Source organism: Gigantopelta aegis, chromosome 6, assembly GCF_016097555.1.
Source record: "Gigantopelta aegis isolate Gae_Host chromosome 6, Gae_host_genome, whole genome shotgun sequence".
NCBI lineage: Eukaryota > Metazoa > Mollusca > Gastropoda > Neomphalida > Peltospiridae > Gigantopelta > Gigantopelta aegis.
The window spans coordinates 18,233,522-18,258,406 of NC_054704.1; the positions used below are offsets into that span (position 1 = coordinate 18,233,522).

At 34.5% G+C, this 24,885-nt stretch overlaps 1 protein-coding gene across 1 annotated transcript; it reads left to right on the top strand.

The window, feature by feature from the left end:
* The first annotated feature begins 659 nt into the window (after positions 1-659).
* LOC121375142 (elongation of very long chain fatty acids protein 7-like) lies at positions 660-24,885 on the top strand. Its single transcript, XM_041502403.1, has 8 exons — positions 660-716; positions 8,180-8,287; positions 9,527-9,714; positions 12,412-12,492; positions 14,691-14,747; positions 15,207-15,312; positions 17,400-17,536; positions 18,401-24,885. Exons 2-8 carry the CDS (start codon positions 8,239-8,241, stop codon positions 18,614-18,616), a joined length of 834 nt encoding a protein of 277 aa, XP_041358337.1. The 5' UTR covers positions 660-716; positions 8,180-8,238; the 3' UTR covers positions 18,617-24,885.

Below are 24,885 nucleotides of genomic sequence, written 5' to 3' on the forward strand. Positions count from 1 at the left end.
ATACATTTCTTGGTACATATAAATACAAATACTGTTCGTGGTATTACATTATAAAGATATGTGTTAACAATATAGATAAGGTACATTGTAGAGATATGTGTAATAACAGCACTGGCGTAGAAAGCGAGGGTGGGGAGGGGGGCATGTGCCCCCACTTTTCTTGATCCATGTATGTATATGTATCTATGTGTGTGTGTGTGTGTGTGTGTGTGTGTGTGTGTGTGTGTACGCGCGCGCGCGCACCTTCCTACGCCTGTAATAGAGATGCATTCCGTGATGTAACATATTAGAGATATATAATTATTCAGAATATTTCAGTTACAACTGTGTACTTTACATTTCTTGATATTAAACTATATAAATGTAAATATTTAGTGCATTTCAATTTTTATAAATGTGTATATTTAGAAGAAGAAGAAAAATATATTAAACCTCTGACTGTTACTATATAATATTGAGTTAAGAGTTATAATCAAAAGAAATCAATTGAATGACAATACTTGGACATTGTTTATCTATTCCCGCGTACCAGTTTGCTTTTATTTTGTTATTATTATTATTATTATTTTAAAATTATTATTGGTATTTTGTTTCGACATTAACCTTTTCCGTTGCTAATCGGAACTCTTCGCCTTTCTTCGTTATGTGAGACGACTTCTGCCGATTATACTAACCCACGAGTTTTTATCATTTGCCGGTTCCTTGTTGAGTGTGCTGTAAGTGTAACTATTTACTTTGGTATCTTAGAAAAACATACCGCTCAATGAATTAGATACTAATGAAATATAACTGTTTTGTTTTTTAAAATCATTGTTAAATTTCTGTCTGTTTTCTGCTTTATAATTCAAATTCAGTGCCTAATTTATGAATAGTCAATCGTATCAGGCTATCTCCGTTGCTCTGACTGACTGACTGACATTTTTGTGACGAGCCGTAACAAAAGGGTCCTAGCTGTTAATAAATATACAATTTTCAGGTTATTTGGTAAAAGACGTAGGGTACAATCACAGAGTGTAGAAAATTAAAAATGTGGTATATCTTTCACGGTTTTAACACTGAATGTAAAACATTTCTAGAAACAGACACGTTGAACGGTACCAGGTAGGGTACGGTAACCAGTGACGGCAGTGTAACATACTCTGGTGTAGCGTGACCAGGGCGGTCACCAAAATGATCATGCCATGAACAGCCCATAAAAAAAAACACAAAAAAACCCAAAAAACCCCCCACCAACAAAACAAAACAAAACAACCGCAACAAACTAAAGAGTTTGAATATCACTACTTGGTTACAAAATAAAACTAAACTGTTGTAAATAATAAACAAAACTATATGTAATTATAATAATATAGTTCTTCCCACAGGGAACGCCTTTTTTACATACTATGGAATTTACTACACATTATTTAATTCTGAACTGACATAAAAAGAGTATTTTTTTACAATTATTTACAAAAAACATGATGGGATAGACTATAAACCATATTTTGAATAATAAACAGTAAAATTATGTTAATTACAAGAAATAACTTCACCCATCCCCCCACTCCAATAAAAAAGAGAACAAAAAACAAACTATGAGCTTGTAGTCTTAAAAGAAACCTGCTACATTTTTCCATTTGTAGAAAAAGATCTTTTAATTTTTTATATGCACTTTCCCATAGACAGGACAGCACATACCACAGCCTTTGATATACCTTTCGTGGTGCACTGGTTGATATTGGGAAATAACCCAATCAGATAATGGGCCCACTGAGGTGGTTCAATCCTGCAACGCAAGCACCTCAAACGTGCACTCTACTAACTGAGCTAGATCCCACCCCACCCTGGTAAATGAAAAAAAAGACGAAACAGGCGTTTTTTTTGTTTATTATTTTATTACCCCAGCAGGAACTCATAAACGGGGAAATAAAAACAATAATGTAGGGCTCGAACTTCACGACGACACCGATGGCAATTGACGTTGAGATATAAATTGCCATAGGTAGAGATTATCACCGATGGCACAAAAGTGCTGTTGGTAAGCTCCTCAACAATGACCTGGTGTACATTATCTGCCAGTATTTAACATTTGTACATTTTAAATATGCCTATATACAGCAAAATAACTTTTCAGTCATGTTTATTTGCTGCAAATGTCACTTTAAAAAAATTGCTATATGGAGGCTCAAAATTGTCTTCGGTGAACCGTTTCATCCATGACAGTTCTTTACAGAATTAGTATGAAATCAAATTATTAAGTTCTAGCCCTCTATAATGCCTACTATAGTTTGTTTGAATTGGCATATACCTTTATAATGAATAATGTTAAAACATATTAAACATATTTAGGGAACAATATTACTAAGATAGAAAGGTCTCAAAGACAGTTTTCTAGAAGAATGGAAGGACTTGACCAATGTTCTCCTACCGCGATAGCAACAGCAATGCTTGGTACCTGGAATCCTATATTAATAAATGTAAATTGTTATTTCTTGGACGTTTATGTCGACAAGACACAACATGTGTTTCTAAAGAAATATTTCTTTGGATATTAGGACAGTATCTAGTAGGTGTAAGAAATGGAACAAAAAACTTTATATCAGACATCTTTAATGTAGCATACAAATACAATATTACTGATGTTATATATTGCTATGTCCAAAATGGTACATTTGTAGACAAGGAGCAATGGAGAGCCAGGGTATACAGAACCCTTCTTGAATGGGAAAATTAATGCCACCGGTCTCACCTGAGGGATACAAATGAACTTCTTCGATTTTACAACATACACCCAGACATAACGATTCACACTCTTTGGAAAATAGCTTATGTGCATCCAAAGTTCACACTTCCAATATCTTCCGTAATTAAAATAGGCAGCATGAAATTATTTGATAGAAAATGCATTCTCTGTGACAAAGAAACCGTTGACTATACAAAACATATTCTACTAAATTGTGAAAAATTATTACAAATCAGAAATAAGACTTTTGATAAAATAGCAAATATTTTTTCTGTACACGAATATGTTATCTTCTGTGATCAAACTGTATTCTGAGAAAATAATGACATCAGTGATATTGATTTTTATGTGTGGGTCCAGTTTATATTGCAATTTTCAAAGTTTGTACATGTGTGTCGCCAGTATATAATCAAGTTTTAAGTGAAAGCTCAGTGTACATGTAGGGCAATATTACAGTTGTATATAATGAATGAATGAATTTATTTATTTATTTTATTATTTATTTATTTATGTTCCTATTTTTGTTTGTGTGTGTATAAAAAATCTTCATAATATGGAGGAAATAAAGATTATCTATCTATTAAACATATTTAGGGAACATTTTGTTTTTAAAATTTTGATTAGTGACAAATCGCTAATCAATATGAAAATTGATTAGCAATTACTCATTTTGTGAAGCAATTTTTTTTAAAGGTGTAGTATAATAAATTATATATGAAGAGATGATTTTTAAATAATTTTTATATCATTTATTTATTGCAATTTTATTTAGTAGCCACAAAGAACAAATACATTCAGGTACAGTCACGTTTGATGTACATAATGTGCTGTGTTCCCATTATGAACAATTTATGAACAAATTGTAATATTATAACAGGCCTACTAAGTTTAAAAATTATACAAATTATGTTGTTTCGTTGGTTTGATCTATGCATTTCCATCTGTTGTGATCCCAGTCAGTGGGCCTGGGGCTAGACGTAGCCCAGTGGTAAAGCGTTTGCTTGATGCACGGTCAGTATGGGATCAATCAACGTCAGTGGGCCCATTGGGCTATTTTTCGCTCCAGCCAATGCACCACGACTGGTATATCAAAGGCCGTGGTATGTGTTATCCTGTCTGTGGGATGGTGCATATAAAAGATCCCTTGCTGCTAATCGAAAAGAGTAGCCCACAAAGTGGCAACAGCAGGTTTCCTCTCTCATTATCTGTGTGGCCCTTAACCATATGTCTGATGCCATATAACCATAAATAAAATGTGTTGAGAGTGTCGTTAGTGGGCCCATTGGCGTATTTCTTGCTCCAGCCAGTGCACGCCGACTGGTATATCAAAGGCTGTGGTATGTGTTATCCTGTCTATGGGATGGTGCATATAAAAGATTCCATGCTGCTAATCGAACAGAGTTGCCCATGAAGTGGCGACAGCAGGTTTCTTCCCTCAATATCTGTGTGGTCCGAGGCCATATAACCATAAATAAAATGTGTTAAGTGCGTTGTTAAATAAACCATTTCCTTCATTCAGTCTATTGATATATAATAATCAGTTTTAAGGGACTGAGTTTTGTAGTTGTTAGTATATAGTTGGTGGATTGAGATACGTGCAATATACCTTGGTGATACAAAGGCAAACTAATTAGCCTTGACCAGAAATGAGGAATGGAGGCATGACCCCTACCTAAAGCCACATCTGAAAACCTATGAAAATGTTTGAAAGAAGTATTTTGTTGATAAATATATGTGCAATTTCAAACATTGTTTCAGTTTGGCAGTTGGGAGAGAAAAAGAGTAGGTCCTTATTTAATTAAAATAACCAAAAATGCATTAAATACTGTATACAGATATTCATATTCTAAGCAAGTAAATTAAAGTATATTGTTCCTTTAAAGGGACATTCCTGAGTTTGCTGTACTTTTTAAGATGTTATCGACTAACAAAGACATTCTAACGATTGTAATTACTTATCAAATATATTTTTCTGTATAAAATGTTAGTGGCTATATATTAAACGTGTTTCTGATCGTTCTAATATTTGTACTAGATTAAATTTCATTATATTTCCAAAAATTTTTTTTTTTTTTGTATGTACAAAATTATTTGAAGACAAAATCCAGTTTTGGCTTCTTATAGATATTAAGATTGGGAATTGGGAAATTGTTTAACATGTACATTCAGAGCAAGCTGTTGTAGCGCATGCCTGTCCTGGGCACAAGTACCGGCCTTAGCTGATTCCTCCGTCCAGGACAGGAAAGGTTTGGGGTGGGTGAAGGAGGGACTGCCTGCACTGGCAGGTGCAAGGGAGCACCAGCAGTCCAACCGTAGTTGGTAAAAGACGGGAGAATATTAAGATGACCAGAAACACATTAAATATACAGACACTAATATTCTAAACCAGAAAATATATTTAAGTTTAATTGTAGAAATATTTTATTAGTTGGAAACATCTTACAATGCAGCAAACTCTCTAATGTTCCTTTAATGATTAAAAAGGGCTTATTTATTGGAAATATGTCCCAGGGAATACAAACTGAGGAGAATATTTTTAAAACACTATCTTTAAACAGTATAATACATGAACATTTATGATTAATTTGCAGCTTGATAAACTATATTTATTACAGTTTCGCTGTACTGTGACATTTTATGACACACTGATGTTCTATGACATACCATTGTATTTTAATCAACCGCACACTAGTTAAATGACGTCACACCTAATGTTACTTGGGGTATTTGTTTATAATTCCTAAAATTTCTTATAATACAAACACTTCTAAAAATAATTTTGAAAAGTGGATTTTAGCGGATTTTGGATATGATCTTCTATAAAGCACAGCACTTGTAATGATACCAAAATCATTTCTATACCTTTTTTTTCCGTGTTCGACCATGTTTTCTTCTTCAACGACCAGACTATCAACCAAGTTCAATTACAAAACTTCTTTTTATTTCAGAGTAGACCTATATTATAAAATGTAAACAGTTTGAAACTTTAATTTATAAGAACGACCGATGTAATTTTAATAAAATGTACCAGTAGAATGTATAAGCACGACTGATATAAGTTTAATAAAATATATCAGTAGACACAATACATTTTCACTTCATGAGTAAGATTTTTACATGGCCAATTTTAAACAGCCGTTATGTCATTAAATCTAACGGTGGGCGGTTATCGAACAGCTGTATGACAACTGTCTGTAAGTGGTGGTCCTAATCGGAGAAGAAACTTAGCAAGAAAGAAAAGATGGCAAAACTTAGAAAATGGGACTTTGACAGTACAGGGATATCTATTCCGAAATATATTTAACATGTTCTTGGTTGTTAAAGACGACTTTCAAAATTTAATAATGTAAAAAATATGGATCGTGAAATTATGCGATATGTTTTATAATTGTGTCATGATCTCTGAAACTTGCATAGAGATTCGCGACACGATAACTTTGCTTAGTTTTAAACCCATACCAACTCAAAAACTATTTTTTACTAAAAGTTTCTATGTAAATAAAAAGTTTCTAAGCAAATTGCCATCAAATTATATATATTAAGCTTATTTTTAATACAGAGTGAAGACAAATGCTTAGGTACATTATTATCAAAGTAATCGATAATGCAGTACACAGAGACTAAAGGTAGATCCGTGTGTGCTTCACGTTATTAGCTGTTTAAAAAATTTATATTTGAGTTAATATGGGTTTAAAACATAATAATATATATTTTTATATAAATTTTAACTTTATACATTATTAAGCTATATACCAATTATTGGTTCCCTTTTGACCAAATGGACTATAAATTATAATCAGTTACTTCATTGGTACTACTAAGTATGACATCATCACAATTTGACAAACATACAATGGCGTCACATACTTTAATGAATGTGCATTTATGTCTCAGTTTCTATTGTTACATTTTTAATAATTAAATTTTGTTTGCATCTATACACTTTACGGCAATCTGATTGGTCCAGAGATGCTTACTTTTTTTCGTTCATATCTCGATGAACTGGAAAAATTAAAACCACGCCTACTACCCCCCTCTCCACTGACTTGCACTATTTTTGTGCAACAAGCCGAATTATTCAGGCAACCATATTTGTTCCTCTGCTCCTCCTTGGTCATACATACCTGTATTGTACCTCTGAATGGATGTTTACAGTCAGTACATAGTTCAGAATATCTGCTTTTTGGCATTTTGTGATTGCACACAGCGTACCACTATAATCACAGCAAGAAAGGCTGGCCATGCATTGCATTTGGAATTGTCCAATGTCCGTACAGTAGAAATTGCATCGATGTACATATATGTACATGACTTCCTGTTACAGAGGCAACATATCCACAAACTTTCATATCTTATTCTGCTGGCTAATGTAGCATCTGCAACTTGTAGACATATGTATATATGTATATCTGTTTTCTGGTGTGTACATGGTGACAAATACATTACATCTGAGCACAGTATGTCTTTTCATTTCATTCATTCATTTCAACTTATTTTCGTGCTTATATCCAATTAAGGTTCAAGCATGCTGTCCTGGGCACACCTCAGCTATCTGGGCTGTCTTCCCAGGACAGTGGGTTAGATGTTAGATGGTTAGTGAGAGAGAAGAGGGTGTAGTGGCCTTACACCTACCCATTAAGCCCTTAAGAACTCGCTCTGGGTTGGAGCCGGTACCTGACTGCGATCCAAGTACCTACCAGCCTGTAGTCCGATGGTTTAACCACTGCTCCACCAAGGCCGGTTGTCTTTTCAATAACTGTCATCAAACAATTTGGTGTAAACAAAAACTCAAGGTACAATTATCCTGTCCCCAAATATGTATTCATTTGTCCTTAATTTTTTTAATTGTGCTTATTTACCATAAAGATATTGTCAAACAAGCTGTGAACTGCACGTTTATGTAGAATATTAATCAAGGTGTATAATCATCAAATCTGCTAGACTAGGTTTTTTTATGTTAGTGATAGCTGCACCATCAGTGTCCACTTCAGGTTGCAACCTGCTGGTGTCGCCAATGTCTGGCAGCAAGTTGCTTTCATGTTTTAACAACTGATCTTGTGCAGGTGAACTTTATTTTATGAAAATGTCATCTGATGTTTTGTTTTTGCAAGACCAACTTGTTGTATAGTATCCACATATTTCACACGTGTACAGCTACAACGGATACAAAATATTTAATGTCGTTTGTCATACCAGTGATAATTTTACTATTTCTTACATATGCAACATGGTATGGTATGGTTGCAAACCAGATACTAGGTCACAACAACATTAATCATGTCATCAACAATGTCCGATTTTCGGAGTGCAACATCAGGTTTCAAGGACAAATATGGCACTTGCTGTCTTTGCCTGGATTTGAACCCTGCAGAATAATATTCCTGTTATTATTTAAACATTTGTTGATGTTATTATTTAAATATTTAATGTTAAAATGAGTGTTGTTTATTTCAGTAAGGCACAGTGTTATGAAGTACTGAATATACGGAGAGGGATTACACAGCAGAATCAAAATGATGGCAACTTTGATGAGAAAATGGGATGAAGTGCTCAAAAATGCAGGTAAATCTACATAGTGTTTCTGCCAGAAAGAAATGTTTGGGTATGGCAATATGGAATGAATATTTTCTGAATGCGCAACCCCAGTTGACGGGGAAATATAGGGTGCCTCTCCAGGCCTTCTAGAATGTTTTTAAAATCCACTAGCCATGGGATCAGTGATTTAAAACATTTACTAGCCACAATTAAAAATTCACTAGCGCTAATACAATTTTACTAAATAATAGTAATAATCAGATATGTCACCTAAATAGGGAGATATAGCTTAAAAACACTAACATTGGGGGTTGGGGTGGGGGCAGGATATTCATATTTACAAAATAGACATTTGACCTTTTTTTTCCCACTAGCCATCGGGCATGGCAATAAGGAGTTATTTACTAGTCCAACATTGAATATCACTAGCCATGGGAGTGGGGCTACCATAATCCAGAAGCCCTGCTCCCCTAGAAAGAAAATGGGTTAGGTTTAGGGTAAAGAGTTAAGAATATCATACAGTGATGATACGGGTCAATAATTTTGTCAAAAGGTTAACTTAAAAAAAACAAAATCTGCAAAGCAATTTGGGTATTGCGCCATACCCGATTTACCCTCTGGCAGAAACCCCGATAATTTATTAGTGTGTGTATTGGTTTGAACAAATCACTCATGCTCCCTATCACTCCCCTGAGATAGATCAAAGAGAGTAATTTTGAATTACCTTTAGTAGCGATTGGTGATATCTTAAATAGCTACCAATTATCTAAGTTAGGGGGAATTAATCACTCCTTTCAATTTATGTTCATGTAAAGGACTGTGTAATGAAAAAATGTCTACATACTTAATGGTAACCGGCCCCATGTCTTGAACATAACCATTTCTTACTGTTCGGCCCTCATGTTATAGTGAATGAAAGTTTGTTTTGTTTTGTATAACAACAACACTAGTGCACATTGATTTATTAATCAGTGGCAATTTGATGTCAAACATTTTATATGCACCACCTCCAAGACAGGATAGCACATATCACAGCCTTTAATATACCAGTTGTGGTGCACTGGCTGAAACGATAAATAGCCCAATGGGCCCACCGATGGGGATCAATCCCAGACCAACCGTGCATCAAGTGAGTGCTTTACCACTGGGCTACGTTGCACCTTGTTATAGTAAATGAAGTGCTGTGTCAGTGACATGTTGTTACCTGGTGACTATTTCCCACCTATTTTAAAAACCCTCCTATACACGGTGAACATTGTTTTTCAGATCCACGTGTTGCCGACTGGTTCATGATGTCAACTCCATTACCCAGCTTTATCATTTGCTTTCTCTACGTGGTGATTGTCAAGCTGGGACCATGGTTAATGCGCGACAGGAAACCCTTCGAAATGAAAAATGTTTTACTTGCTTACAACTTGGTTATGGTCATCATATCAGCATACACATTGGAAGAGGTATTTGTGTGATATAAGATAGTATCTGTACTATTATAGTGGAGTGGTAGTAGTAGTAGTAGCTAATATTTTGATCAATTTCAGGGAACATTTTGAAATCAAAATCTTTGTTACTGGGTACCTATATTTTTAGTCATTTGAAAATTGATTAGTAACTACTGTTAGTCTTAAAATTGTTTATTATCACAGTGGTCACTCATAACAGGGAAAGTATTTTTCATATTTTCTCAGTAAGAATTATTCTGCATATGTGTAACATACAATATTATTGGACGATTTGACACTTGCAAACAAATGATGTTGTTGGTACTAAATATACTACTCGAAAGAATTTAAGGGTCAGACGATATTTTCGACATTATTTTCTGAATGTCAGTTATATTAGCTAGACCATAATGTCACGCATGGTATTGTTCCATTTTGACGAAAGTGGGTCTAAGCAACCCATAAATGAATTAAAATCCACTGTCATTGACATTGTCGACTAGTTCTAATGGCGAAAACATGCTTACATTTGCACGTAAATTAGGGCGAAAGCGAAAGGTCTGGTAAGTGCCCATAACTTGCTTTTTCACAAAGCGCTTCATTTGCACGCTTTGCACGTGTATTCCATGTTCCCAATGCTGAATTTCCGTATAATTGGAGCTTGCGTTCGTGTACGGTGCACACTCCAAATTTGACAATGGTACGACGTCAACTGACTATCGAAGATCGAGGAAGGGCTATTGCTTGGCTTCAGGATGGCAATACGCAAAGAAATGTTGCTCTGAGACTTGGTGTCAGTCAGAGTGTCGTTGGCCGACTGTGGCAACGGTACCAAGCAACGAATTCTGTTCGAAATCGTCCACGTTTGGGAAGACCCCGAAGCACTACAAATAAAGAGGACCGCTACATCACCAATATGGCTCTACGTCAACGCACAACCACTGCACGCCGATTACGTGACAATCTGCGGACTGCGACTGGAACTCGAGTGTCTGATCAAACCATACGCAATCGTCTGAGAGCCAATAATCTACGCTGCCGTCGCCAGGCTGTTCGACCACCACTCCTACCACGTCACAGAACAGCCAGACGTCACTGGTGCACGCTTCATCTGCGGTGGCAACGTGTTCAGTGGGGTCGAGTGATGTTCACTGATGAGTCCAGGTTTAGTCTCCAGTTCAACGACGGTCGGGTTCGTGTCTACAGATGTCCTGGGGAGCGCTTCGCTGACGTTAACGTTAGACAACGTCACCGGTTCGGTGGTGGCAGCGTCATGGTGTGGGGCGGCATCTCTATCCACCACAGGACCCCCCTCTATGTGGTGGATGGCAATCTGAATGGAATCCGCTATCTGAATGAGATTATCCGGCCGTTGGTTCTCCCAGGCATTCAGCAGATTGGCGGCGGAGCAGTTCTGCAGGATGACAATGCCAGACCCCACCGCGCCAGGGTGGTAACGGACTTTCTCAGACAACAAGGTATCGCCAGGATGGATTGGCCAGCATATTCGCCTGACTTAGCCCCAATAGAGAACGCCTGGGACGAATTAGGCAGGAGAGTTCGGGATAACCATGCCCCTCCGGCCAACCTTCATGATCTGGGTCAACTTCTTATGGCAGAGTGGCAAGCCATTCCCCAAGAGTTCTTCAGACGTCTGATCAACAGCATGAGGCAACGATGTGTCGAGTGTATTCGCGCCAGGGGTGGATTCACACACTATTAAACGAATGTTCTAATGTGTAAAATCCATGTTTGACAACCTTCACCTTTGACAGCATGTCATGTGACTTTCTTGTATACAGTGATGTTTATTTGTGGTTTTTTGTAAATATGGAACAATAAATTAAATTTTTGATGTAGTTTACATCATCAATCTAATACACTCTGAAACTTATTTGGTTATAAATTTTTGACCCTTAAATTCTTTTGAGTAGTATATTACGTCGTCACAATTTGGCAAACACACAAAATGATGTTATGTAGTTTAAAAGAGTTTGCTTTTATGACTCTGTTTTCAGTGTTAAATTCATAACAATATGTCATTTTACTGCAATTCAATATAGATTTTTTAGCAGAATAAAGAGAACATTTGGTTTTGAAAATTATCTGTGAACATGATTAAAATATAAAGTTATACCAATACTCAGAACTGTGTGTAAAATGGTTGACATCATTTCTATACATGTACGTGCATGTGTGTCGAAAATAAAAGCTTTTAGAGACAAAATAGCTGGGGTAATAAATAGAATAACAAACTCTAAAACTTGTGAAAATTATTTTACTTAGGACATAAATTTGATAATAACTGGTAACTTGTTTATTTTCTTCTTTATAGTGATCTCTGAAACTTGCTTAGACAACATGATACTGAACAAAATGTTCCCAAAATTTGGGTGCAAAATAATAATTTAAACATATAGAAATAATCTGTACTTTTTCTTTGTTACTTGTACAATGTTGATAGGATTGCACAATCATTTGAGGTCTTAACTTTCCATTTTTTCTTTTATAAAGATTAGTCAAATGTTTTGTTTTTGAAAAGTCATACATTTTCTTTTAAGCTTATGGTGGCTTTTGTGGTGTTGGTTTCGTATTTCTGCTTAAATGCTTGGTCATTATTTCGTCCTTTACAAAATTACAGGTACATCATTATTTTGTTTACAATTGATTTTTTTTTTTCAAATGAGCTCGTCTGATGTTGTTGTATTTCAGTTTTTAAATGCTGGTTGGCTGGCAGGTTACAGTCTACGATGTGAACCAGTCGACTACTCCACATCACCACAGGCCCTCCGGGTAATGACTAGCTCTCATGTTCATTGGCTCTTGAGTTTTCACTAAATCCACTAGCTTCAGCTTAGATATTTTATTATAATACACAATGTTCTCGCTGCTCCATTTAAGCGGGGCGGCCTGCCCCGCTATTGCATTTTGCCACCCTCCTTTCACGTTCTCCGCCCTCCTCTATTTTTCTGCGCCCCCTTTTATTTTCCAGCACCCTACTATATTTTATAGCACCTATAACCGCTATTTACAAATGCACACTTTTTCCACACATTAAAAAATACAACAATCAGTCTGCACTGGACAACAAAAGAAACCAGCCGTGTTGTGTACGAAAAAACCATTGACGAAACATTTACGACAGTTACTGTAACGTAATTTAACAGTATTTTTAACAGCCTCTATTTTGTCCCATACCTGTATCCATTTGTATGTTTAATACATACAATAAAGTTATATTTTATTTGAGCAATGAAAACATTTTTATTTTTTATGGATTTGGCAATCTCCGATTGAAACCCCCCCACTTATTTGGCGCCAAATTTGTCACGTGATCAGAACAGTCATTCTGTCTTTTGTTTCCACTAACAATCGTCTGATATTTTGTCCACAATTGCAGATATAATTGGTTGTAACGGATGCTTTGTACTATCTGTCATTTCTGTTATTCTGTTTATTCAGCAGTTCTTTATAAAATATTGTAAACAATTTTGGGGGGATATCACAGCTTATAAAAACAACGGAAGTGGTAGTGTTTATCATTAAAATCATTTATCATGGGTGACAAATAATATATACACCGCCTTTACAAAAACAAAACTGGCTGGAATATTTTATCACTGATCGATTTATTCGATGAAGATGGAAATAGCAACAAATGTATCCGACATTAGGGGATCACTTTACAAACATCTTTGTTGTGTTTTGTATATCTTGAAATCTTTATTAAAATAATAATATTAAAACTTTGATCGATTCAGCAAAACCGAAACTGCTCGTGAATGTCAGACTGATAACATCTTCGGTTCAATTAAAATACGAGACTGCTTGTATTTCGTATAAAAGTTTTTTTCACTCTTTTGTAGGCAAAATAAGGAGTATGTCTTTCCACAAAGTCTAGCAACACAACAATATGGTAACCAAGCTCCGCACCCCCCCCCCACACACTTTTTTTTTTTTTAAAGGGTGTGGTGCTGCGCAACCACCTTCCTTTAATTTTCATCCAGTGAGAACACTGATACATAAAGCACAATATCCCCCAAACTCCTTCCTCTCCAATGACTGGCTTTCACTTTCATTATCACTTGAGTTTTTACCAAATCATTAACTTCAATTCAAGACATTTTATTATAATACATAAAGCACAATATCCCCCAAACTCCTTCCTCTCCAATGACTGGCTTTCACTTTCATTATCACTTGAGTTTTTACCAAATCATTAACTTCAATTCAAGACATTTTATTATAATACATAAAGCACAATATCCCCCAAACTCCCTTCTCTCCAATGACTGGCTTTCACTTTCATTATCACTTGAGTTTTTACCAAATCATTAACTTCAATTCAAGACATTTTATTATAATACATAAAGCACAATATCCCCCAAACTCCTTCCTCTCCAATGACTGGCTTTCACTTTCATTATCACTTGAGTTTTTACCAAATCATTAACTTCAATTCAAGACATTTTATTATAATACATAAAGCACAATATCCCCCAAACTCCCTTCTCTCCAATGACTGGCTTTCACTTTCATTATCACTTGAGTTTTTACCAAATCATTAACTTCAATTCAAGACATTTTATTATAATACATCAAGCACAATATCACTGAAACTCCCTTCTCTCCAAGATTGTTAAATGCAGACTGTGAGTATCCATTTTCTTAGAATATTATGTACAGGTATCTCCTGTTGTCATTTCTATTATCTTGAGTGTTCACCAAAACCACTAGTCCTAACATAATTGTTTTTGTTAATAATATTATAATACTAAAGTCACAATGTACCCATCTCCTCCTGCTTTGTTTCCAACTGGAGACAGCATGCACCTGGCATGTTTAAATCTGTTTCTTTCTTTTTTTAATTTCAGATTATTGTGCATTGTCAAAATTTCAGTTGTTAAAAGAGTTTTAAATTTCATGAAATGTTTTCTACAAGTACAGTATTTGAGATGTCTATTATTCGAAATGTTTTTTTTCTTCTTTAGATGGCCAAAGTTTGCTGGTTGTTTTACATAACTAAATTCCTGGAACTGTTTGATACGGTAAGAAATACTTTATAATGTACATTGGGAGAAAGTGTTGACACCCATGTTGATTTCTAACATCCTTTCAATAACCTGTTTTACTTGATGACATCCCAGTTTATGTAATGATGTCACTTTCTGCATCGTATCAAATGATAATATTCAGTTTTTTAGTGACGTCAGCCAAACAGAATCACATAAGTCGTGTAACAGCAGAAAGTCTGTACTATATATATCTGGATGATACTTTTCAGGAATACCCTGCAATCATTTAAAGGGATCGAGAACCCTTAACTGAATAAAGAAAATTGTCTTCCAATAAAAGGAAAGTAGGGTAACATTTCCATCCGTTCCTTGGATCGTAGTTTCCACATTGTTACAGTGATTTGTTTACCAATAAAAGGAAAATATAGCGATATTCCTACTCAGCACCCATGATTGTAGTGTCGACCATTATTATGTGATTTGTCCTTTCAGATTTTCTTCATAATGAGGAAAAAATTCAACCAGGTGTCATTCCTGCATGTGTTTCATCACGGAATTATGCCAGTGTCATGGTGGTTTGGAGTCAAGTTTGTACCAGGTCAGTGAAATATTACAGATAGCCAAATTTTTATTCATTTATGTGTCAGGTCATGAAATTAAGAGGGGAAAACCTCAATATTCAGAAAACAAACATGCAAAATTAAACAGTATTGAACTTGTAGATAAAACTCTACAGAACATTGCTTAAAAGAAAGTGTTTCACTACTAGGCATAGTATTATGGTCTTACACTCCTTGTGGCGGTGGGATGTAGCCCAGTGGTAAAGCATTGTTGGTCTGGGATCGATCCCCATTGGTTGGCCCATTGGGTTATTTCTTGCTCCAGCCAGTGCACCACGACTGGTATATCAAAGGTATGTGCTATCCTGTCTGTGGGATGGTGCATGTAAAAGATCCTTTGCTACTAATGGAAAAATGTAGCGGGTTTCCTTTCTAAGACTATATGTCAGAATTACCATATGTTTAACATCCAACAGCCGATAATTAATAAATCAATGTGCTCTAGTGGTGTCATTAAACAAAAGAAACTTTACACTCCTTGTACACTTCTGCAATTTTAAAATGTTTTTTTGTGTAGGCAAAATGCTCACTTACAGCAATGTGAGAAGTCCTAAAATACAGTTTGAAAAAACAAATCGTACATAATTAATTTCAGTTTCATTAATTTACTCTTTGTGACTTAACCGACTCTTGGACAATTTTCTTTGAATATTTATTTCATGCTAAATACATACAATTCCAAAACAATTTACACAGATAATTGATGCTTACAATTTCTAACAAGAGTTATCTGCCTTATACTATTGTCACTTTAAAAAAGATATATGTCCATTTCAAAGGTGTGTCATGTGCTGCTTATGCTTACAGCTTCTTAAATAGTTTAAAATATTTTCAAACTTGTCCCATGCAACTGTAGCACTCTTAAGCGAATGATAAGTGTAGGCATGAAAGGTCGGTGAAAAATACTAGCAGGAAAAGCCTTACATTCCAGACGAGACGTAACCCAGTGGTAAAGCACTCACCTGATGCGCGTTCGGTCCAGTATTGATCCCCATTGGTGAGCCCATTGGGCTATTTCCCGTTCCAGCCAGTGCACCATGACTGGTATGTGCTATCCTGTCTGTAGGATTCCAAAGCTGATTTACTCTCTAAGACTATTATGCCAAAATTACAATTTTTTTACATCCAATAGCTGATGATTAATAAATCAATGTGTTCTAGTGGTGTCATTGAAGAAAATAACTTTAAACTTACTACCCAGTATATAAAAAGTGGAGAAGGGGGCTCAGTCAAGAGATTGGCTTGTTGCCCGATTGTGAGGCACAAAACTTACTACCCAGTATATAAAAAGTGGAGAAGGGGGCTCAGTCGAGAGATTGGCTTGTTGCCTGATTGTGAGGCACAAAACTTACTACCCAGTATATAAAAAGTGGAGAAGGGGATTCAGTTGAGAGATTGGCTTGTTGCCCGATTGTGAGGCACAAAACTTACTACCCAGTATATGAAAAGTGACGAAGGGAGCTCAGTCGAGAGATTGGCTTGTTGCCCGATTGTGAGGCACAAAACATACTACCCAGTATATAAAAAGTGGAGAAGGGAGCTCAGTCGAGAGATTGGCTTGTTGCCCGATTGTGAGGCACAAAACATACTACCCAGTATATAAAAAGTGGAGAAGGGGGCTCAGTCGAGAGATTGGCTTGTTGCCTGATTGTGAGGCACAAAACTTACTACCCAGTATATAAAAAGTGGAGAAGGGGGCTCAGTCGAGAGATTGGCTTGTTGCCCGATTATGAGGCACAAAACTTACTCTAAGAATTTGTATCACACATGTATTCTAAGAAATGATTGGACTGTTTCTTGTTCCAGCCAGTGCACCACAATTGGTACATCAAAGGCTGTGGTATGTGCTATCCTGTCTATGGGATGGTGCATATAAAAGATCCCTTACTGCTAATCGAAAAGAGTAGCCCATGAAGTGGCGACAGTGGGTTTCTTCCCTCAATATCTGTGTGGTCCTTAAACATATGTCTAATGCCATATAAACGTCAATTAAATGTGTTGAGTGCGTCGTTAAATAAACCATTTCCTTTCCTTTCTAAGAAACCGGCTGTACTTTCTGTTCCAGGTGGATTCGGAACGTTTCACTCGACGTGTAACTCATTTATTCACTTCATGATGTACACGTACTACGGCCTGGCAGCGCTGGGACCGGAGTACCAGAAATACCTGTGGTGGAAGAAGTACATGACCAAGATGCAGATTGTAAGTTGTCTTGTTCGTTTTCAAAACAATAACTAAAAACAAAGTCCATGCTGGTTTACTGGATTTTGAAGACAAATTTACAAGTAAATTGTTGTGGAGCTATTTACTTTTGATATATTTTACATTATTTTTTCGTTATATACTTAAAATGTAAAATATTTGATACCATATACATTGTACTAGTATTTAATAGATAAAATACATATTTGTGTATTCACTGCTGACATTCACACTGGTATTTCATTTATTCATTCATTCATCAGTTTTTCACACAAGCACACCTTAATTTGATCTCGGAAGCATTTTTTATCGTCCACTTAAAAATATGGTAACAGCGCACCTCTCACTGGTTGTATTGAAAAAAGCTGTTTTAACTCAACCCCAGTTTTTGAATTGAACATTTACGTAAACCATTTATGGGTTACGCAAAACCAAATTACGGTAACCTATTTCATTTCTAGGTAACCCATCATGAACATGTAAATGATTTTATAATTTCAATGCACAAACGAAAATGGTTTATGCAAACTATACTTACATGAGCGACGTGCGAACGAAACTATCGCTCTCGCAGTTTACAGAGACCTGTACTGATTCAGTGATTGTTCCAAGTGTGCGATTCAAAACTTTTTTTTTTTTTTTTTGTCAATAGGTACAAGGTTTACTCAATATCTTTTCTGTAGAGCACAAATACACTTGCCTTGAGCTTATGAGAAGAGTGATTTTTAAACGTCACGGACTGATTGATTTGGTTGATTGGTTGATTCATTGATTCATTGGTTCATTGCTTGATTCATGTTTTCTTTCAATTTGTTCATTGCCCTTTCATTATATTCTACATAATATTGTTTTCTACTCTTTCAGATTCAGTTTATTTGTGTTGTCATTCACACGGCTCAACTTCTGTTTATTGAATGCAACTACCCCAAGACATTTGTTTACATAATTGGAAGCTATGCTTTCGTCTTCCTTGTAATGTTTGCTGATTTTTACTTCAAAACCTACAAGGCGAAGAGAAGTGAAACTCAGAAGTCTACTCACATTAAAAATGGAACTGCAGGAAAAAGAAAAGTGAATTAAGTTATTATCTTCAGTTTGCTTGATACTTTTGCATTTTTGTACGTCCTTTTGTAATATTATTTTTCTATCAAGTTTATTCGAAGCAACATTCTTAAGTTTAAATAGAGAATACATGTTAGCTTCTCAGATTTCAAGATGAAAGCAAATTCTAGAAATTCAGAAGTCATTGTAGAAATTAGTCTTAAAATTAGACTTCAGTCAGACTGGTAGTACATTAACAGTGAGGCAGGAGACTTAGACAAATGTGGATCAAAAATCAAGATTTATATTATCACTCCTAAAAATCTAGATTTCTCTATATATCTGGAACACTGTCAAACAAGATGAAAGGCAAAACCTGCTTTTGAAACTGTCAGAAAACATGTTGAGCATTTTGAACTGGATTTGTCATCTGCCTCCTGTCAGTTTTAAACCTTGGTATAATCTAACTTCATTAGGCATTTAATAAGGTGAAATGCAGCTTTGGGTAATTTGACATAATTTAAAAAAACCCCAAAACCAGGCATATAATTTTAGAACACTGAATATTAAAATATAGAATAGCACAGCCATGGATCTTTTATGTTATTATTCCTATTGATAAACATAAAATAAGAAAAATTCCCATTTACCTCTTATAGCTGTTCCTCTTATTGTTAACAATCTATTAATGAGAGAGAGCTAAGAGCAGCTACAACAACACAATTAAATGATATGTATTGAATAATCAGCATTGTTAAAAAAAAAGTAATAATGTATCTAAAATTTAGACAGATTGTTGTATTTTTAGAGGATAAAATTTAGTGTAATTCTGCCACATATACAAAAGAAATAATGCATATAATAAACACAATAAAGGGAACAAACAAAGAAAATTGTCAAGGCACTGACCCCAGTTATTAAGCATTGAAATTTTATTTTGACTACTAGTATTACAGATTTTTGTGCATTAAAATGCACATAACTTACAATTTCCTACTTAAATTATTTATTTTGGCAAATTCAACATGTTCATGGTGTTTGTAGGAGCTCAAAATTAATTTTGTGGAAAACGGACAGAAAAGAATTATACCTCAAGAATTCATTTTGAAACATTAACATTGACAGCATCACATGCTTTAAAGTAATTTGTGAATTTTCTAGTCTTGGGATCCACTGCTGCTGTTTAGGTGTAACCGATGTGATGGCTTGGGGTTATTTTCTAATGCTCTAGACTAGAAGTCACAGTTGTTAAATGCTTAAGACACAAAAGCCACTAATTAAACAATGTGCTGAGGTATCATTAAAGACTTCTTTTCTTTCTACAGTAGAATTGCTTCTGTTATCATCCCACCTGTACGCAGATATAGATACTACTTTCTGATGGCATCAACGGCATCAATTTTTGTGTTTAGCTCAATGTTAAAGTTGTGTATTTATCTCAATTCCTCACAAATTGTAAGTCCTACCTCAATGAAACTTGGTTTAAATAGTTGCACCTGTGGAGTTGATCATAATGTGTGTTAAATTATTATTATTATTATTTTAATATAATTGTTTTTAGAAATGAATAGACAATAACAGGTTAATGATGTAGGTTATCAGCTTTATCCAGTGAGGTAAGAATGTGTAAATCCATGAGGCTTGTTGAGTGTAATTCCCCATTCATCCTCAATGGGATAAAGCTTATTACTAACAATATTATTGTGTTGTTATTTTTGTCCTGTAACAAATAAATGATGTATGATCAATCTATGCAAGTTCGCCTTTTGCATAATGTCAAACAAGAGCCATGATGACAAGCGTTAAATTTGTTGTGTCAAAAATTACTTTCTAAACTCTTTAATTCATAATTAAATATACATGTTTTGCTATATGTACAATGACAAAAAGATTTTGTTTCCATATACTGTATGGAAATTAACGATATGAAAAACTAAACCATTGAAAATCTTTACGAAAGTAAGCATTTGAGACTGGCTTAAGTCACCTGACAAATGATAGATTAGGTTTATGAAGTTTATTTTAAAATTATGTAATATATATACCAATGTAATCTGTATATGCTTATCGAGTTAGAACACCAAGTTATTATTTCAGTTATTAATTTCATATGAAGTTTTTGTTTACTATATACTTTTCTAGATTGGTATATAAAGAAATATCTTTTTTTGAGCAGCTACATTCATTCTTTTACTGTTATTTCCTCCCTCCATTCCCCCCTCAGTATTTGTTGATCAATATCACTGATATTATTACATCTATTGTTGTATCGGTAGTCCGTTTATTTTCTGTTTGAAAGTTAAGTCATGGAGTTTTAACAAATCTCACTGCATGTATTTTTGTTTGTATTCTGTTTGTATTCAGTAATGTGAACTATTTTGCCATCCAGCAATCTTCAAGTTCCCCCTCGTTCAAATGATCATGATGTATTCTAGTAACTCATGAGTTATCCCCCTTGGCAAGAAGATCACGTGGAGTTGATGAAATAAAATGCTCAAGTGTGTCTGTTAAAGTGTGTGTACATTCAGAATAGTTCCAGTTAAATATGTTTACAGTGAAAATGTTGTAATCATGGTTGTCGCAAAGAGGTCTGACATTATTTAAATCCCGGTGTATTTACACTTGTACAATGATAAATATCATGTTGCATGTATTACATTTTTATAAAGAATTTGTATTTAATACATTTTTGCATCAATTAATGTTTTAATTGTTAATGTTATCTTAATAAAAGCTTGTTACACCTGTTTGTAATTTAATTCAGGACATTTTAGGCAAACAAAAGCATCTGCCTATACCAGCAACATTTAGGTAATTAACGGGTAGCCAGATGTTTGTATCAATTATTAGCTGATTAAAAGGACACAAGGTGGCACTCGTCTAAAAGCCAGCAATAGTTTGAAAATACATTTACGCTGCAATCTCATGTCCCTGTTTTGTAATATCTATAATTCCAAATGTAAACACACATAGCTACAGTTTTAATATGTATTAATGATTCTAATACAACAGTCATATAAGCCTTTTTCCCATTGGTTAATTTTCATGATAAATCCGACGATAGATGTAAGCTGTCATGGGCAACCAGGATTTATCACGATGACAAAATTCTGAGAACTCGTCTGATATGCTGTCAATTAGCCTCATGTGTGGTGTTTTCATTCATAACAAAATTATTCATAATTATTATGATTGAATATTAAAGATACAATGAAACCTATCAAAACAAAAAATCTGTCAAACAGAATTGCTCCAAAACTAAATGTTTTTCAAGGTCCCTTTTTAAATATCAGTCCAGAACAGAACTTCTGTAAATGGACACCACTTAAAACGGGACATTTTATTTGTTCCTGTGTGTGTCTGGTTTAGAGGGGTTTTACTGTGTACTGACAACGCAGTTTTAATATAAATTTTGGGTATTGCAATAGATAGATGTTGCTTTAAGGTTTTATGATGTGATTGTTATATTAACATTTAAGCGTGTGTTTTTTTCTTCTATTTACAGGCATTATCAGTTATATTGTAAACAGAAATTTAAATCCACACGTGTAACTGTTATATCTAAAATATTGGAATGTTTTGTCTGTTTAATAATTTTTGTCCAAATGAAATAGAAATAGCTGTCCATGAGTCCATTCATCTGTATGACATTTTCAGGAGCTTAATTTTTCATTTTGTTATTTGTTTCTTACAATATTACTTGATTTCACTACGAGGAAATTAGAAGCTAAAATTTATGAAAGATTATCATTATGCATATGTTTTAGATGCATTTTAAGTCTGAAATGTAGATGAAATAAGATGTGCACATGTGGCTAAATATATTGGGCCAAATTTACGAAGCCTGTTTTTCTTAAACACAGGTGTTTAAGACTTGTAAATGTGTGTGTAGTCACTGTAGTGACACGTATGCAGGTCTAAAAGAGGCTTTGTAAATTCGGCCCATTAATTTTTATGGTAAACTATACAATATACTAATTCCCAGCTACTTGGAAAAGTTAAATTTTACTAAACGATGAATTAAGCCATCCATGTATTTTCCAAATATTAAATTAAAATTTTTGAAAATAAAAACCTGGCATCATGGAGGAGGAGTGGACCGATATTTCCCCTCCCTCAGAGCTGTCCCTGATTGATCTCTGATCTCTCCAAGTGTTCAGAGCTGTCCCTGATTGATCTCTGATCTCTGATCTCTCCAAGTGTTCATAACACAAAATCTCGCAGTTTGCATTGTGTAGTTTGAACATAGACAAATAAAAATAATGGAACAATGGATGCGAGTCTTTTCTTATCACAAACTATAATTGATGAAGGAAATTCATAACAGTTTCAAGATTGATGTTATGATTTTACAAATTGCAAAATAGCATACCACATTGATCTTACAAATGGGAATCTTTTAATATAATTTTTTTTTTAAGTTTGTTTTGTTTAACACCACCACTAGAGCACATTGATTAATAATCATCGGCTATTGGATGTTGAATGAAAAAAAATGTAATCACTAGTACATATTGCTAAGCCCTTAGTTACCTCCCTTTACTTTCATTTCTTTTCTGTTACTATTTGTTTCTCGTTTCACATTCATTAATTATGTTTTTAAATAGTTAGTTTATTGAAAAATAAGTACTAGCAGGTATTGTACTGATTAGATATCCTTTTGTATAAATATTATATGCTGTGAACTATTTTTAGTAAGTCAATCAGTGGGAAGGCACGGTTTTCAATTTTAAAATCCTATTTTTGTGACACAAGAACCATTGCATATTATTACTTTCTCTTCATAATTTGGGAGGATCGTTTGTTAATATGAAAGCAAAATTTCCCCAAATGGGGTGGGATTTACATTGCTAACTTTGTTATGTTCTTGTCTTAGTACAAACAAGAGAAAACAAATTAGATGCTTTGGTTTGCTATAGCATGTGTGTTATGTAGCTTTGATGCTTTATAAATATATATTTTTATACCCAACTGTTATAAACTTTAATTGCAAATGCAAAGATGAGAATGTTACAGCCTTTTTTATATTTGGTGATAAGTTTCAGATATCTTTATACCAGTATTTTATTTCTGTTAATGCTTTCAGATCATTGTATATTTCTATTGACTAGAAGGACTTGTTCAGTCAAAATATATTCTGTTTCTTTATGCATCGCTTTGTTTGTCTGTCTGTCTCTCTTTCTCTATTCGCCTCTCTCTCTGTCTGTCTGTCTGCCTACCTGTCTCAAACATATCAAATGCATATTCATATATATATACACATTATTCTTATTTGCCATGTATTCCATGTGCATACAATTACTTTTGTTAAGAGTAGAATGCATTTAATTATGACTGGATATTTCTTTTACTGTTGTTATGTAGTAAATTTTCTCTGTACTATTATACAATCTGTCGTATGTGTATGTGTGAAAGTGAAAATCATTAAAACATTTTTTTGTGAACTTGTGCCTGTTAACGTAGACCACTTTCAAGTGTTTTTCGACTTTCATATGAGATCAAGTCTCTGAAAATTGCAAGTTAGAATGATCATTAAAAATCCAATTTTATGTAACCTGTTTTTACACATTAAATTCAGGACATAATGGGTTTTGCAAAAAGGGAATGGGCTACTAGAATTTATTTTTGCTTGCTTAACACATTTATGTATTAAACAAAGATTCAATTATCAGTGGCTTCTGATATGGTACTTTTGTATTTGGGGAAAGGGGATGGAGAGGGAAGGATGGAATTTGCGTAGAATTGTTTTGAGGACACGTCATTTTAAAAGGATCTGTTCTAAAAATGCTCAGTTCTGTAGCCATGGGTAGGGATGTTTCCGCAGACATCTTGCCTCTCGTATGCCTGTGCTCAATTTACATTTGTTGAGGAAAATTTTCTTTGACATAATCCAAATATTTCAGGCCTCAAACGACCATTTTGAAAGATTTTTGCAAACTGCTCAATTTTGAGCCTGTCTTTAGTAATTTTGTATCAAATAAACATAATTTTTTTTTTTTTATTCCCTTGGTCAACAGCAATAATGTTTATCCAGCAACACAAAAATGCTTTCGGTAAAGCCATCGACACATGGCAATTCTTATTGCAGCTACAGCAAACTGTCGGTGCCGTTGTTAAGTTCGCACCCTGCGTGTAATGGTTTTGTGGTATTTTTTAAAAATAAAGCCACTATTATTTTATTTTTATAGTACACACATGTAGTACAGATAATAATATCTACTAAATTTAAATTATTGACAACAGCTATGTATACCTGTTATTGTTGAAATATATTCTCTTTGTTCATTAATACAGTATATTGGTTTGCC